Below are 16,286 nucleotides of genomic sequence, written 5' to 3'. Positions count from 1 at the left end.
TTCAAAAGGCTTTAATCCGAAAGATTGACCTGTTTTTGCTGTAATTACATGGGCCGGAGCTGTGCCATAGTGACGTCCTTTGATGATTAGAATCCCTGAGCCCTTTGCTGAAAGTGTGCAGAGATCTCTGTAGCAGCTCTGGGGAAAGGTTGGCAGGCTAAAATTAATCTGCTTGCAGCAATTAATGTCCCAGCTGCCTGGCCATTGTTAATTAATATCTTGTAGCCTTTGGGTCAAGAGGTACAGCCATCCTGAACAGCACAGAGCCAAAGGCTACTGCCTTCACACCGTCCTGTATGGTCAAACAAATGGAATTTGCGAGCACATAGAAAACCTTCCTGTGCTAGCCTTCTGAACAGTGCATATTCCGGCTGGAAAGTCATACTGTAATAATTGTGGTTTGTGCAAGCTTATCACCTAGTTCAGAGAGCGGTGTTAAAAGTTTCATTGAATTCACAGGCATGTGTTGCATATTGGATAGCATTGTGGATTAAAGCTAGCCAGCAGCAACATTTGGTGCATATATATCTGGTGTGAGCATTTCAAAAGTTGCAGAGGATTTTTATTTCAGGAGGGATAGCCATGTTCGCCTCTTGCAGCAAAATCATCAAAGATTTTTGCAGCACCTTAGCAATTCAACACATTTATTATGGCAAGAGGTTTCAGGGACTAATGCCCGCTTCATCAAAAATATTGCCCTCTCAAGAGCTGCATAATAGGAATTCCCCCCCAAAAAAAGGCAGGGGGGGTTACACTGTAGTCTTTGGCAGCAACTATCCCAAGTATTTAATTTATAATGGTATCTTAAAGGTAAAGGGACCTGACTGTTAGGTCCAGTTGCGGATGACTCTGGGGTTGCGGTGCTCATCTCGCTTTACTGGCCGAGGGAGCCGGCATTTGTCCGCAGACAGCTTCTGGGTCATGTGGCCAGCATGACTAAGCGACTTCTGGTGAACCAGAGAAGTGCATGGAAACACCGTTTACCTTCCCGCCGGAGCGGTACCTATTTATCTACTTGCACTTTGATGTGCTTTCAAACTGCTAGGTTGGCAGGAGCAAGGACCGAGCAACAGGAGCTCACCCCGTCACGGGGATTCGAACCGCCGGCCTTCTGATCGGCAAGCCCTAGGCTCTGTGGTTTAGACCACAGTGCCACCCGCGTCTTAGTCTCTCCTAAATGTTTGATTCCATTCAAGTGGGGTGACTTAATAGACATTATTTATTATAATACGTTAAGGCGAATAAGATACAATTTGGAAAAATCAAACCAGAGGGGATCTACAGCTGCCAACTTCAAGAAACAATCCAATTTTATGTCTGATGATTCTTTTTAATATATGCATGTTCATTTTACATGTAATCTTAAACTGTTAACTCAATAATAACTATTTACACATTTTTATTGCTTTTTGGGCTCCCTGTGATTGTCATTTCTCACCTTAAGGTCACTTACAGTGTGTTCTAGGAGGCTAAAATGTCTCTTAGTATTGCCAGATTTGCAAGCATTTTTTCTGTTGTGCGGAGGTTGTCCTGTTTGCCCTATATAGAACGCAAAAGGAGATTGCTGGTAATGCTGAGGTTTGTCAGTAGATTTTTGTATGTTGCCTGCTGAATTTCTAACTCCAAAATTCAGGGATTGGATTGTTTTGTAGAATTCTGGGGGGCAGCTTTGCCCATCCTTGTTTTAATGTGTGTGTTTATTTACTGAGAATAAGAGTTTACCAGACCCACCTCCTGTGAGCTGCTGTTAGGAAAGCACTTCTTACTGTAGTTGCAGAAATTGACGTGCCAATGGTATTACAGTTACTGTTGAAATATTCACTCTGTGTGTGTGTCTTTTGCTTTTTGGTAGATGCTGGCTTTGCAGTTACAGCCATCTCCCGCACTCCTGGAGTGACCTACAACGAGTCATTTGATTTACAATGCATCATCAAACCACATTACCCATCCTGGGTCCCAGTGTCTGTGACGTGGCGCTTTCAGCCAGCAGGCAGCACCGAGTTTCACGATCTGGTCACCTTCACTCGGGATGGAGGTGTTCAGTGGGGAGATAGGTACGCTGGGTTTCGAACCAGGACAGCCATTGAAAAATCGGAATCCAGCAACAACGTGCGCCTGAGCATCAGCAGGGCCAGTGACACAGAGGCGGGAAAGTACCAGTGTGTGGCAGAGCTCTGGCGGAAGAACTACAACAGTAGCTGGACACGACTGGCAGACAGAACCTCTAACCTGCTGGAAATCAGGGTCTTACGGCCTGGTAAGTATCCTATTGGCAATGCTGCCAAGACTATACCTAGTGCAGAGACTTCAGTATGAAAGCTTGCCTTTCCAGCTGCATGGAATTACTCATCCTTTTTTATATTGTGTTTAGGGTTATAGGGCTTTTTGCTTTGGTACCTTTTTTTTTTTTGGAGATGCAGTTTTTGTTTGCTTTGTGTTGGTTTCAGAGCAGGAATTCTCGGGGTGTGTTTTTTTAACCACAGAAACAAAAGAAAAAACTCTTTCAACCTCCCTGAAGTTTTCACTGTAGAGAAGTGTAGGGCCACTGTGCTCGTTCCCGACTCCATGAGGCAGGTGTAAACGTCTGTTAAAAGGCAGTTTAAGATGTGTTCTTAGCTCACAGTTGTATGAGCAACTTTGTGGTACCTATGAAATGTGTCTCCAGGACCAATTTCATTCCTCATTTCCTGACAGGGACTCAGTTTTAAGCTTAGACAAGCCATCCTCTCCTACACGTCTTATCTTCGGATCCAATGCGAATTACATAATGGTTTGAAAAGCTTGTCTGCCTATTAGTTATGTTTTGTGGAGGCTTTTTTTTTCCAGGAAACATCCAAATCACAGTTCATAGCACTTGTGAAATGTTTGCTGCCTTCCTAGTTTGTGCTGTGGCTTAACACATTAGGTTTATGAGGATTAATGACCAATCTTACACGTCCAGAAAGCACAATGGTGCATCTGTTCTTGGAGTACAAAATGTACATGCAGGATTGCATGTGTAAAATGAAAACCAACATGTTGGAGAAAAGACAAAGCTAGATTTCCACAGTCAGCTGCTTTGGGGCTAGCAATGAAACATGCAGCCTCAGATGTGCATTCTGAAGAAGCACTGTCACCGGAGTGCTTTCTCTCTGTGTGTAGATTAACCCATAAATGTCTTGGCTCATTTGAGTAATCATGAAACTAATCAGTTGAGAAAGGTATGTTTTAAGAGGAGCTCTGGTTTGAGATTGGTGGTGTAGTCACATTGATAAGGGATATGTACTATCACGGTCAATAAGACAGACTTCTAATGAATGTGGTCAGTAAGGATTCAAGGAAGTGCCGTTTAAAGGAGAGATGATGTCAGGCACAATATTGTGGCTGTGATCCAACATCAATCAGTAATTCTGTTTATCCAACTCATTCAGTCTAATTTCAGCTAGATACTATTTTTGTGTGTGGCATCTATTATGCAAGTCTCATTCTGTGTCTCATACAAATCAGACAAGTACGTGTGTCTAGGACATGTTGTTTTTGCCCTTCAGTTGCATTCTTGCAACTGCTCCTTTATCAAATGTGTTCCTTTTGCATTTGTAAGTATGGGATCTCTTGATGCTTCCTGTCCTCCAGACAGATGACATATTTGAGGCTTCTCAAGAGTATCAAGTTTTGCATGTTGAAATCGCTTTACAAATAATTATATAAAATGAATGGGACATTGATGCCTCTTAAAATGTAGATAGCAATTCCTTCCTCACATCTAGTGGTGCAGCAATAAAACTGCTAGCACATCTGCAAAGCTAAGTGGGGTCCTGTATGATCTCAAACTGGATGGCGGACCATGTGTTAAGATCCCTGCATTGCAGGGGGTTGGACTAGATGACCCTCAGGGTCCCTTCCAATTCTGTGATCTCAGATTTCACTGCTAATAGTGAATAGTAGCTAGACAAAAGGACTCAGCACCATATCTTGTTCAGGACTATAACCTATCCAGTGCACAACCAGAGACAGTGGTTTTTAGTCTGCAGACTTCTGAAACCTTTAAAGCCCTGTGCTGAGTGTCCACATCTATTGAACTATGCAACAAACAGTAGTGGCAGTAGCAACAGAATCCTAAAATCAACCAACTAGAGCTAGATACAAAATAATGGGGCAATCTTGAAATTAGGATTAACTAATACATTGCCTCTGAATACCACTAACTCCCCAAATTTAGTTTTCATTCTGGACATAAACTCACAGTTCTTTCACACAGTTCTTTTTTTCTTTTAGCAGCCCAATTTAGGAATGATTGGGATAAAACATACCTGTCTATTGTCATTGTTAAATAGCTAAAAGACAGAAACTCTTGCTGATTTTCCTCAACCACATATAGATCTAGTAGTAGATTCTGGCATAACCTCTGGCATGCAGTCCTAATTAGGACCAACACACTTCCCCGTTTGATCCACCAGGCCATTTCATCCAAGCCAAAACCATCTGCCTTACACCTAACATCAGGTGGGGAGCTGGTAAAGACAGGGCTTAGATGAAAGAGGCTTTGCAGTGCCTACAAAGCCTCTTCCACACTGCCTATGAAGTGCTTGGGAAGCACTACATAAAGGGCTTAGCAAGCCCTATATAAGCATGCTTTAAACACCAAAAACCAGCTGACTGTTGGTGCTTGGGAAGAAAGCATCGAGGAGAAAGAAAGGGGCCAGCAGTTGAGCCCAAGGATCATTACCATAACGTGAAACTGTGGCATCCAAATAAGACCATTGCCATTCAAATGCAAGCCATCCTAGATGGTGGCAAACATTTGTTGAAAACAAAGGAAATAAAACTTTTAATGTTATTCCAATTAGAACCGGCTTCTTTACAAGCTTGGCTGATTGCCCCCAAATGGTGCCCCTACTGGACATGTCAAATTAGCCATCTCATAAGTATTCTCCTTCAGATGACTGCAATGTCTAAATTTGTTTGAGGGAGCCAAAGATGGTTGCACTTAGGCTGTGTAGATCTGGGGTAGAGTTCAGGTTAAGACTTGAAGACTTTGGTTGAATCCAGTGGAATGTCCTATTCCATTTTTGCTTGATGTTTATTGATTACCTCATCCGCTTGCAAAACATTTCAAGGTGTGATCAGTGCCACAAGCTGAAGCACAGACGTCTGAGGGACTCAGACAAGGACAACAGACCCACTTTGGGAACTGAGCACATGACAGCTGGCTGTGTTGCAGACAACAGATATATTTATATATGACCCCCAACAGGGAATTTTGTCAGATGATTTGTGCCTGTATCAAATGCTGCTGACCTCATCATCATTAGTGCACTTAAGTTTTCAAACATGAGCAGCATTAAGGCTTAGAAAGGACCAAGGGTGAAAGGATGCTGCATATACATGCAAATCAGCAATGTCCCCATCCAGAGCAGGCAGTAACCTTTGTTGCTCTTCTTTTATACTTGAATAATTAAGGGAAATGATTTGAGAAGTACTGTAAGCTGCTGCTTTGCCTCATCTAAAAAGGGCACTCTGGTTCCTTTCTATAAACTGAGGAAAACCACAAGACTGCTTCATACTTATGAGTTACCTGCACAGATAATATTTGTGTAGGAGAAAATGCGAAACCCCATGTTAGAACTATTTATTACATGTTCATGTAAGACAGTGGTGTCCAAACTTTTTTCAAAGAGGGCCAGATTTGGTGAAGTGAAGGGCTGACCAAAGGGCCAACCCAAACTTGTTAACTTTTTTTAGGATTGAAGTTGTTGAGCTTTTTTTAGGCCCCCAAGATGGACTTTGGACCTGCCTGGTGTAAGAAGTGATCATGTCTGAAATCTGGGTTTGCCCTTAAGCTTTTAGGACTCTGATCTGGTTTGAGTGGCTTAATTTGCCCTGCTTGGCTTTTCCAGGTTTGCTGCTTTTAAATATCTTGAAGGTCACTGAAGACTACTGCTAACAGGGTTCACAGGAGGCTTGTTTGCTAGTAATGTGCAACAAGATGCCCACAGGCCCTTTTAGCACCATGAACAATATGGCCCATTAACTTAACCAATCGCCTAATCCCTGGTTTATCCCTACACAGCATCATGCTGTAGCTGCTTGCTTGCTTGCTTGCTTTTTTAAATAACTTGGGCGAGGGGGTCATAAACAAGGATCATGGGAATGATAAATGATACAAATAAGTAGACCAAGTCTCCTCATTTGTATATCCAAAAAATAACATAATAAATTTGCTGTAATATCTATGATATATGCCTCATTATGAGTGGTCAATGTTCATGTTCTTGGTTTGTGAATTGGTTTAAACAATAAGAGCAAAAATGAGGAAACACGATAGAAGAGAGATAACAAATAGCATTCAACATCACATAGCCCTTGTGATTGTGCTTAGGCTAAGTATGAGTAACAGTCATTTTTCCTAGTATGCTATCAATGAAACCTGTATGTGTGTGGAAGTGAAGGTAATAATTTATGTTTAAATTTAAATTTAAATTTAGATCAACCAGTTTGAGCCAAATGCTGACGGGGAGATTGTTCATTTTCTGGGATACTGGCATATGTTATGAAATTAAACCACACTGGGGTAAAGCCATCTTTCTCGATCTGTCCACATCAACTGAAGTTTTTCTTTTTGTTAATCTCTCAGGGAGGGCTATTTCCCAAACTGTTTTGTACCAATTGTCTACCATTGTGCCAGAAAAATCCAGTGTTGGGTTATGTTCTGTCTTGCCACTTGTAATAAATAGCCTATTAATTATTTATTATATAAGTCCATATACTCTTGAAATATATATAATGAAGCTAATTATGGTTTAACTTCCAATTGTTATTTCGATGTTTTATTAATTTATTGGAATATGGAATTCCAGAAAGGCTGGATTTTTGTACATTCCCACCACACATGGAGATATGTACTGGGTGTGGGGCACCCCTCTAGCAACATGGTGAGGTGCCATTACCAGGTTCCTAGGGATTAGGGATTAATTTCCTATTGCTCACTGAAATGGTTTTAAAGGTTTGTTGTTGTTTTTGTCTGAGCCATTGACCTGGGTCAAGTTCATAGTTGAAATCTCATTCCCGTTGGTGTTCAATAGGATCAAGTGAACCCACCGATGCACTGAATTTTATAGATTGCAGATTTTATACCTGGGCCATGTCCTTCTGTGAATATTACAAGTCTTTCAGATGGGGTTAATGGTCTTGTGTCTGCCTTACTGTTAAACTGGGTTAGCCAGGAAAAGTGTGGATTTGGTGGAGTAGCAGCCAAGGGGTTTTTAATTTTCCTAGTTTAGTCCTTATTTCTTGGTCTGATAGTGCTATATTTCTGTTATAAAAGTCAGATAACCAGTATAGACCTTTTGCAACATAAAATTGTCATGAAGTGTTGTGAAAACAGTGGGTGGAAGGCAAGGGGTGTCAGTGGAGATGGTGCTGGAGTTAGGATTCCTGCCTTCTCTTTCCGTACATTAAGTATGGTTTGTGTGAATCTGTTTTGAACATTTAGCCCAGTTCTAAGAAGTGGTTTGCAGAGGTTGGTATTCCTTTGATAAGTTCTTTTTCCAACTGGAGCCACTGCTTTGAGGTGTCATCTAAAATAAAAGGGACAGCATGTCTTACTTGGTTAGCAATAAAATACCGTATTTTTTGCACCATAACACTCACTTTTTTCCTCCTAGAAAGTAAGGAGAAATGTCTGTGCGTGTTATGGAGGAAATGCCTACGGGTGGCATGCCTACGGATTTTCCTCCTCTAAAAACTACGTGCGTGTTATGGTCGGGTGCGTGTTATAGAGCGAAAAATACGGTAGATCAGGGTTTGGGATACCCCAGCCTCCTTCATTTGGCATTTATTCTGGGTCTTTTGCAGGAGTAATTATTTTTCTGCCATTTTCATATCTGTTTGGGGGAGAGGTCATGAAATAGGCGGACCACATATGGTAATAATATTTCTTTGAATCTTTTATAAAACTCAGAAGTGAAAGCATCAGGTCCTTGGGCTTTATGTGGTTTCGGTTTTTGTCAATTTCTTCTATGGAGATGGGGCTATCTAAAAAGGTTTTTTCATCATGAGCTAATAATGGTATGGGTAAGTTTTCTAAGAAATTGTGGATATCTCTTTTTTTAATTTGGGCAAGGTGAGGTATATAATTTAGAATCAAAGGCAAATTCTGAGCAGAAGTCAGGAGAAAATGTTTTAATGCCATTGCTTTTTTGCATACTGTGTACCCCTGACTTAGATTTTTTTCTTTTTACATCTGCCAAAAGTCTAGAGTCATTAATTTCTAAGGAGTCTATTTCTTGTCTCTTTTGTTCAATTCCTCTAAGGAGGTATTTTGAACCTGAACTTTTATATTTAGTTAGCAGCTCAGTAATTTCCATTTCTAGTTTGGTTATTGTTGTAGAGACTTGTTTTTTAATATATGCTTTTTCTTTGATACAGATACCTCTTGTCACTGCTTTCATAGCCTCCCAAAGGTTGGTAGAATTGGTGTTGTCATTGTCGTTTTCCTTGAAATAGAATTGTAGGGTTTCTGCTATCTTTTCCTTTAGGTAGTTGGCTGGTTAAATGACCATGATGTCAAGGTTTGGATTTCATTGCTCGGTCATATGTTCACTGTGTGGATGGAATTAACTTGTGGAGTAAGCAATAAGGGACGTGGGTGGCACTGTGGGTTAAACCACAGAGCCTAGGGCTTGCTGTTCAGAAGGTTGGCGGTTCAGATCCCTGCAATGGGGTGAGCTCCTGTTGCTCAGTCCCTGCTCCTGCCAACCTAGCAGTTCGAAAGCACGTCAAAGTGCAAGTAGATAAATAGATACCGCTCCGGCAGGAAGGTAAATGGTGTTTCCGTGTGCTGCTCTGGTTCGCCAGAAGCAGCTTAGTCATGCTGGCCACATGACCCGGAAGCTGTCTGCGGACAAACGCCGGCTCCCTCAGCCACTAAAGTGAGATGAGCGCCACAACCCCAGAGTCCACGACTGGACTTAGCGGTCAAGGGTCCCTTTATCTTTTAAGCAATAAAAAGTCTAATACAGATCAGGAGTCATGTTGGGGTGAAGGAAATGTCAAACTGAAATCTTTTGCATTTTCTCCGTATCTTGTATAAGCCCCATTTTTGGAAGCGCTGTAGTAAGTCATAGGAGGTCTTTTATCTTTTAAAAGGTTCTTCCAGGTGGTGCCCTTGCTCAAGGCTTTTAAAGACACTGCTTTTACATTAAAGTTGAAGTTGCCCCCTAGTCTAGTTTCTCCCTCAGCCAATTTATTGAATTTACATAATACCTTCTGAATAAAGTCAAGTAGCTTTGAGTTTGGTGCACATGCAAATCTAACAGTTATTTTTTAATTGCCATCAATTGTCCCTTTAATAAAAACGTATCTACCATTCTTGACTTTAAGTATTGAGTTTGAAGTTTATTCCTTTGACACATTGTCTCAACCTTTGAGATAGGTAAGCAATGCCCATTGTCACTGTGTTTGAGTATAGAGTTGAGAATGGAACATCCTGTTTCTCAGGGTCTCTTTAACTGTAGCAATCATTTATACGCTCTTCTCTTGCTACAAACCATAAAACCTAAGTGCTTCTGGAATTGCTTTAACAAAAACTACTGCAAAGCCCTGTTGGTATCAAAATTTAAGGGTCAGTATAGATGTGGCAACACTTCTGATTGGACAAACACCTGCTGGCTCTCAGGTTTAGAGATTGGCTGGGCAGGGGCATTGGGTTATCAAAGGAAGCCCCATATAATGGGGCAGCTAATAGCGGCATTTAACGAAAATCAGCCTCTGTGCCAGGGATATGGATTGTGGTTAATGTAAAGACAGTTCAGTCTGTTAAGGTGTCTCTGAAAACTGCGGGCCACTGAACAGGCAAATTGATTGGAACTGCAGTAAAGAGCAGAACAGTCAGAAGCTAAGGGTTAGAAAAGGTCAGCAGCATGGTGGTGGTCTATCATAGAACTTCTGGCTCAGAGAGCAATTTCATTTTCTCAGCTAGTTCAACTCTTTGGCCAATTAATTTAAGAAGCCCTGCCGGTCAGGCTCTTCCCTGCACCAGCGGCCATTACCTGATGGTACCAAAGTCAGCGGTACCAAAGTCTGCCATTGTACAGTCCTTATTGCCATGGGATGATAAGTTTGTATAACTGTGCTCAACTGTAGAAAAGGAAAGGACTATGAAATATTATTTAACTTCAGCAGTAGGGCCTACAACCTCGCTTTCAGTATGCTGGTTGAGCCTCTAATTGGCGGTGAGTGGCTGGCAGGGACCAAAACCCATTTCCTAATTCCAGTGGGCCGAAAAGAATAGTTATTTTAAGGCAAGTAATTCCAAAATCTGTCCCGGGTATGGACTACCAAATAAAGATAATCTCCCTGCGAATCAGTGGGTACTAAAGCATAGCCTGCAGTCAGTCACTGACTCTGTCAGCCAGTTTCATGAAAGAAAACATAAATGTGTAGAATTCAAAGTTTGTTTATGGAGCTTCTCAATGGGCTCTTTCTTAAAGACTTATTTCTTCCTGCCAAAAGTGAAGCCTACAAGCTTTTGAGATATTATCTATTCTCCACTGACTCTGGGAAGGCATTTCAGTTACTTCAGGAGTGGTTCTTCCCCTTCATTCACAAGAAGGAGGGGCTATAAACTTGTTGATTCAGAAAGGAAAGGTTCTCTTTCTCTGGTGTAAAGGGCACAGCTTTCAGGAAGTAGAAAGAAAAGTATTCCTTCCTTCTCTTCTCTGCCTGACATGGGTGAACCGCACAACGGGGACACCAGTAAAGGGAGGGACAGATGGTTACCTCTGTATGGCTACCACTATATCCCGTCTATCCAGGATTCCTCAAGGCAATCCATGCTCTGCAGTTAGCTGCTGCTGCCACTGTGACTCTCCCTTGAAAGTTGTTTGCCTTACCTCTTAAGAGGGATACTTGTGCAGAGCTAGTGGTAAGTGCAGCAGCGGTCTCCCGATACACCTGTCAAGGGGGTGAAATGTATTTTTCCATAGCCCAGTCATCTCCCACCATATTTCTGCGCTAGCCCATTGCATGTTTGTATGACTCACCCACCCTCCCTTTCTCTACAGAATGGGTGTAGGTGCAGGGGTTGGGTTAAGAGTCAGTAGTATTGGCGTGAGTGTGAGGTCTTTGCTCAGTGCTTTATGGTGATAGTACAGCATGGGAAGCTAGCATGGTGAAGTGCTAGTGGATCTCTCTGTAAACTTGTATCTGGACAAGGTTTTATTTCTAAAACCAGAGAACTGCATCACAGTAGATTAGTTCGTGATGTACTAGCATTTTTTGATGTTTATGTTTTAAGTTGATGTAGATATTGTGTTTATGCTTATCTTGCACCATGAGACAACAAACACTTTGAACTGAACTGAGTGGGTAAGGAGTTTTCTCAACCAGGAACTCTTGGGAAAAGCTGGCTGCTGGGAAGCAAAAACACCCTGACATTTGCTGGGTGACTCTGCTGGAGCTGTGCCGACTCTGCTGGTCACACCGGTCAATATGCGGTGTAGTATCAACAGCAGATGGTGGGCCCAGTATAACACGTTATGGGCCGACTGACTTCAACAAGTCCAGCGGGGGGAGCATGAAGCAAGGAAAGCCCGAGAAATACTCTGGTATATTTGTGTGACTTAGAATTGTTTTGGCTGGAGAGAGCAAAATGCACTTTGTGCACAAGCAGGGTCGTTTTAGTCCATGCCCTGCTTTTGTTTATTGCAATTATTCCAACTCGTCTTTGAATAAGGATTTCTAGGGTTTGGGGCTAGAGCACAGTATCATAGCCAGAGTTTCGGCTCATCAAAAGGCAGCTTTGATGAGACTGAAGCATAATTTTAACAAAATGGTTTAATAGAAGGCTCCCTAGTCAAATCCTCTGGAGCAGAGGAGGACTGTCCATCTACCTACTGCAGATCCTCCTCTGCCATTTGGATAACCATAAGCCATGACCTTAGTGAGTGTTTTGAAGCCCAATAGTTCTATTTGCTTAAAATTGACTGAATGAGAGATATCAGGTGCTTCTGGTGATGGGAATGCTTTTCATGAAAGGGGCGTGTGAGGTCAGAAGCTTGATTCTCACTTTCTAACACCTTGTCGGAACAAGGCCGTATGTTTGCAAGTAAGTTGGAAAGGACGGCTCACCACAGCAGGGATTACCACTCGGTCCAGCATCATAACAAGCTCAAGGTTTTATTATTGAGCTAAGTTGCCAATGCAGCTGTTAAACACAGTACATACTTAGCTTCCTGGAGAAGAGAGAGAGAGAAAGTTTACATATTTTTCTTCCATACCAGTGAAGGGAGGGGCTTTTTTTTCTTTATCATGTGATTCATTTGATTAATACCTTGCTTTTCTTTTTCCCACTGGCCCTTGGGTTTTGTTGCTACCATCTGTTCTACCCACTATGGACCTCTGAATGACAGTTTGCTTGAGTGGCTTCCAATAGAGACAGACAAATAAAGATGTTTTCAAGACTTCATACTTAGGATTGCATCAGTGACTTACTGAAAATGATTGACTTTCATCTGGTTCATGTGTGTTACTCCTACCAATCTTATTGGAAGGGTTTTGGTTTTTTGCTCTTTCTTGCTCGTGCACTTTGCAAAAAGTCATTTCTCCAGCTTGAAACTTTATTGTTTAGATGTACACAGTATAGTGATAAATAGTGAAAACCTGTTTTTGAACTTGCATACAGATAATTTTGAAAAGTTTGGCAGCACCCAGACTTTACTTCTACTTTTTAAATGACCTTTTTTTACAAATGTTGACTCTTAATGAATAACCTGCAGAGTAAATAAGCATATTTCTTTATAGGATGACTTATTCGAATAGAGTTTAATTAAATGTTTTCCTATTTGTGCCAGCGCCATTTATTTTGAAGGCTTTTTGATGAGCCATTGATGAAACAGCTCAGTGTGTGATTTTGCCCTTTGAATCTGCTGTTTGATGCAAGTTCTGTTTTCCATTTTTCACATCTCCATATTCTAATTCACCAGCGATCATTGAGGCGTACACATTTTCTGACGGCAGATGCATCTTGCACTGGAATTCTTCCCTCATAGCCTTTTTATTTATGTGTGCTTCAGATTTTGACATGCTGTGAAGTCTTCTATTTTTCACAGACACAGACGTATATATATGAAAAAGTTATAGATGTTCTTTTTCTTCTTCCCGTCCAAATTTTATAGCTGCCTCTTCATTCATATATATATATATATATATACACACACACACCGTATTTTTCGCTCTATAACACGCACCCGACCATAACACGCACGTAGTTTTTAGAGGAGGAAAATCTGTAGGCATGCCACCCGTAGGCATTCCCTCCATAACACGCACAGACATTTCCCCTTACTTTTTAGGAGGAAAAAAGTGAGTGTTATGGTGCAAAAAATACGGTATATATATGGCACCTGTTTATTTCAGATCAGCTTTTGCTTTTCAAAATCAGAGTTGACCCTAAATCTCCTTGATGATTTCAAAACATGAATTTCTGTCAAGGTTTGAACTCAAGCCTAGAGTATCTCATTGTCTTGTGTGACCTGTGGCTAGTACTTGCAGCAGGCTGCTCCTCCAACACTAACCACATGGCCAGATTCTGATGCATCAGTGTTTATAAAGCACTGCTTATCTGTTTAAGGACCATTACTAACTGCTCTTAGTGTAGCCAATAACAGCATCCCCTAAACTGACTCTTAAGTGGCTTGGTTGGCCCTCCCAACCTGTTGGATTCTTCCCGCTCTCCCATTATTTTACCATGTATGTCTGGCCTCGGATGTTCTATGAAAGGGTCTCAAATAACTATGTGATAATTAAATGACCTAACTAAGGAAATGGGTATTTTAAAACATTGGTAGTGTCTATATATTTTAATAGTTCAGATGGGTTTTCTTGCTCAGGCTTCTTTCTTGTGAAATTATTTTGATGTAAGTTGCTTTGGCCAAAATCACTAGCAGCACCTAGTTAAACGATGGAACTCCCAAAGGAGGCAGTGATGGATACCAACCTGTGTGGTTTTAAAAGAGGATTAGACAAGATCTTGGAGGAGATGGCTATCGATGGCTCTGAGTAATGCTTCTGAATACCAGTTGCTGGAAACCACAGAAGAGTGCTCTTGTGCTCAGAGGCTGCTTGTTGGTTTGCCACAGGCATCTGATTGACCACTGTGAGAACAGGATGCTGGCCTGATGTTCTTATGTTCTAATCAGTGACCGTTTTCTTCCTCATCTCACAAAGGATGTTCACTAGTACTACCTAGCTGCCTGAACTTTCCTCTCCATCCTGCCACCATAATTTATCTTACACTAATTAGGGGTGGATGGGTGGAGAGAGAGTTATGAAAGTATTAAGCATCACTTCATGTCAGCTTGCTCTGAATCCATTTTAGGATTCAGTTAATCACTAAAATAATATATATGTTATTGTGATTAACAAAACAGAGAAATATAGGGAAATGGGACATTCTTCTTCAGTACCACCCCCCAAACCCCACTGGGCAATCATAGGGCCCAAGGTGGCTGTTATTGGGACAGGCACACCTTTAGGTACTTGGGCCCCAAACCATTTAGGGCTTTATATGCTAGTACAGTGGTACCTCTGGTTACGTACTTAATTCGTTCCAGAGGTCCGTTCTTAACCTGAAACTGTTCTTAACCTGAAGCACCACTTTAGCTGCCGCTGCCACGATTTCTGTTCTCATCCTGAAGCAAAGTTCTTATCCCGAGGTACTATTTCTGGGTTAGCGGAGTCTGTAACCTGAAGCGTATGTAACCCAAGGTACCACTGTACCAGCATCTTGAACTGGGCCCAGTAGCTCAGTGGCAGCCAATGCAGGGCTTTCAGGGCCTGTGTCACATTGTCCTATAGGCTGCCCCACCTACCAATCCGTCAACCGCAACCTGCACCAGCTGCCACCACTATCTTCAGGGGCAGCCCCACATGGAGTGCATTACAGTAGTCCAAGCAGGTTGTCACTACAGTGTGCAGAAAATTCAGCAAGCAGTTGAAGTGGGAGTTTTAACTGCAGCTTTTGAAAGCTGTTCCATGGTACACTCAAAACAATTCATTTTGTTTGAACTGGCTTAAGAAATCACACTGTCAGCTTCCCAGAGTGAGGGATGTGCATTCCATGCTGTCACAGGACTTTTGAGAGCTATTACTTCAGGAGCACCAAAATGAGAAGGCCTAAAAGAGTGGGAAACAAATGCATGAAATAAATTATAAAATAAATAAATTGGATTCAAGGGCGGGGCAGTATTTTGCCTAGCTGAACCTACTGTGGCAGTACTGTATGCTAAAAAAAGAAGAAGGTTGGAATATAAGTCCTTCTCTTGTTAAGATTCTTTCAGCAAAGAATCTGCCCTAGTGGTTTTCTCCAGCTTGTTGGGGAAGGGGTATAGGGACGGGGGGAAGCAGGGAGTAGTTGTGAGAATATCAGGAAAGAGTTAATGTTGTCATATTTACCAAGAAACAGTTCTCCACTCTCCTCTCCAGTAATTCAATCATTTTGGCCTGCTTTCAGGCAATACTACGGCAAAGTGACAAGTTAATAACGGCAGTAATAATAGTCGCAGAGCCTAATGTTGTTTCCCTTGCTCATACTCTCATTGCACCATCCTGCCGCCCATGTTGCCTAATGCAATTTCCAGTATTGTTAATCCAGTTTGAGTAGGAATTTTATTCTGCTCTGCAAGAGAATAGCACATGCAGGAGCCAGGGTACCATGTACCTTAGGGACCTGGCCACATTATTTGTGACTCTGCCCTTCCTTGTAATTATATTATTTTTTTATTTGTCCTTGATTCTCCAAGAGAGTAAATTAACCTTGTTGTGAATTAACTCCCCCTCTCCTTGTTCTTTTCCATAGTCCTTTCATAGAAGGGATTGCCCCCAGAGTGACTTCTGCTTGTTTTTCTTTAATTATTCTCAAGCACCACCTTCCTTAATGCAACTAAATGTGCCAACTTCCTTCTGTAAAAAAGATAAACCATAATGACTTCATGCCATTTCATAAGCAGGTAATCACAAAATGGATTATATTGTGGAGGTGCACACCTGCATTGCTTAGTTCAAAGTCTCCAACATTGTCAAGTCCCACTGAATAATTTTCCTAACCTTTCCTTTCCCTGTGGGGACAAAACCACAGGAAGTGAAGCTGTAATAATAATATTATTTTGAGGAAGGACAGGCTTAAAGACTTAGTACTCTCTCTCTCTCTCTCAATATCTCTCTGTGTTTGCACAGATTTTGTGGGAATTCCAATATATTTCCAAAGTATTGTTGTTATTTATCTACCATCCTTCATCCGAAGATCTAAG

The 16,286-nt window shown here is 41.6% G+C and overlaps 1 protein-coding gene across 2 annotated transcripts in view; it reads left to right on the top strand.

The window, feature by feature from the left end:
- Positions 1-16,286, top strand: part of IGSF3 (immunoglobulin superfamily member 3) — a 118,049-nt gene that overhangs the window by 81,287 nt on the left and 20,476 nt on the right. For both annotated transcript variants that reach the window (XM_083611491.1, XM_083611490.1), the window contains one exon: positions 1,853-2,257. In XM_083611491.1, coding sequence (XP_083467617.1) covers positions 1,853-2,257 — 405 coding nt within the window. The remainder of the gene's footprint in view (positions 1-1,852; positions 2,258-16,286) is intronic.

The sequence above is a fragment of the Podarcis filfolensis genome, assembly GCF_964270895.1.
Source record: "Podarcis filfolensis genome assembly, chromosome: 4".
Taxonomy (NCBI): Eukaryota; Metazoa; Chordata; class Lepidosauria; order Squamata; family Lacertidae; genus Podarcis; species Podarcis filfolensis.
The sequence above is the reverse complement of the archived record's forward strand: the minus strand, read 5'-3'. Positions and strand labels throughout refer to the sequence as shown.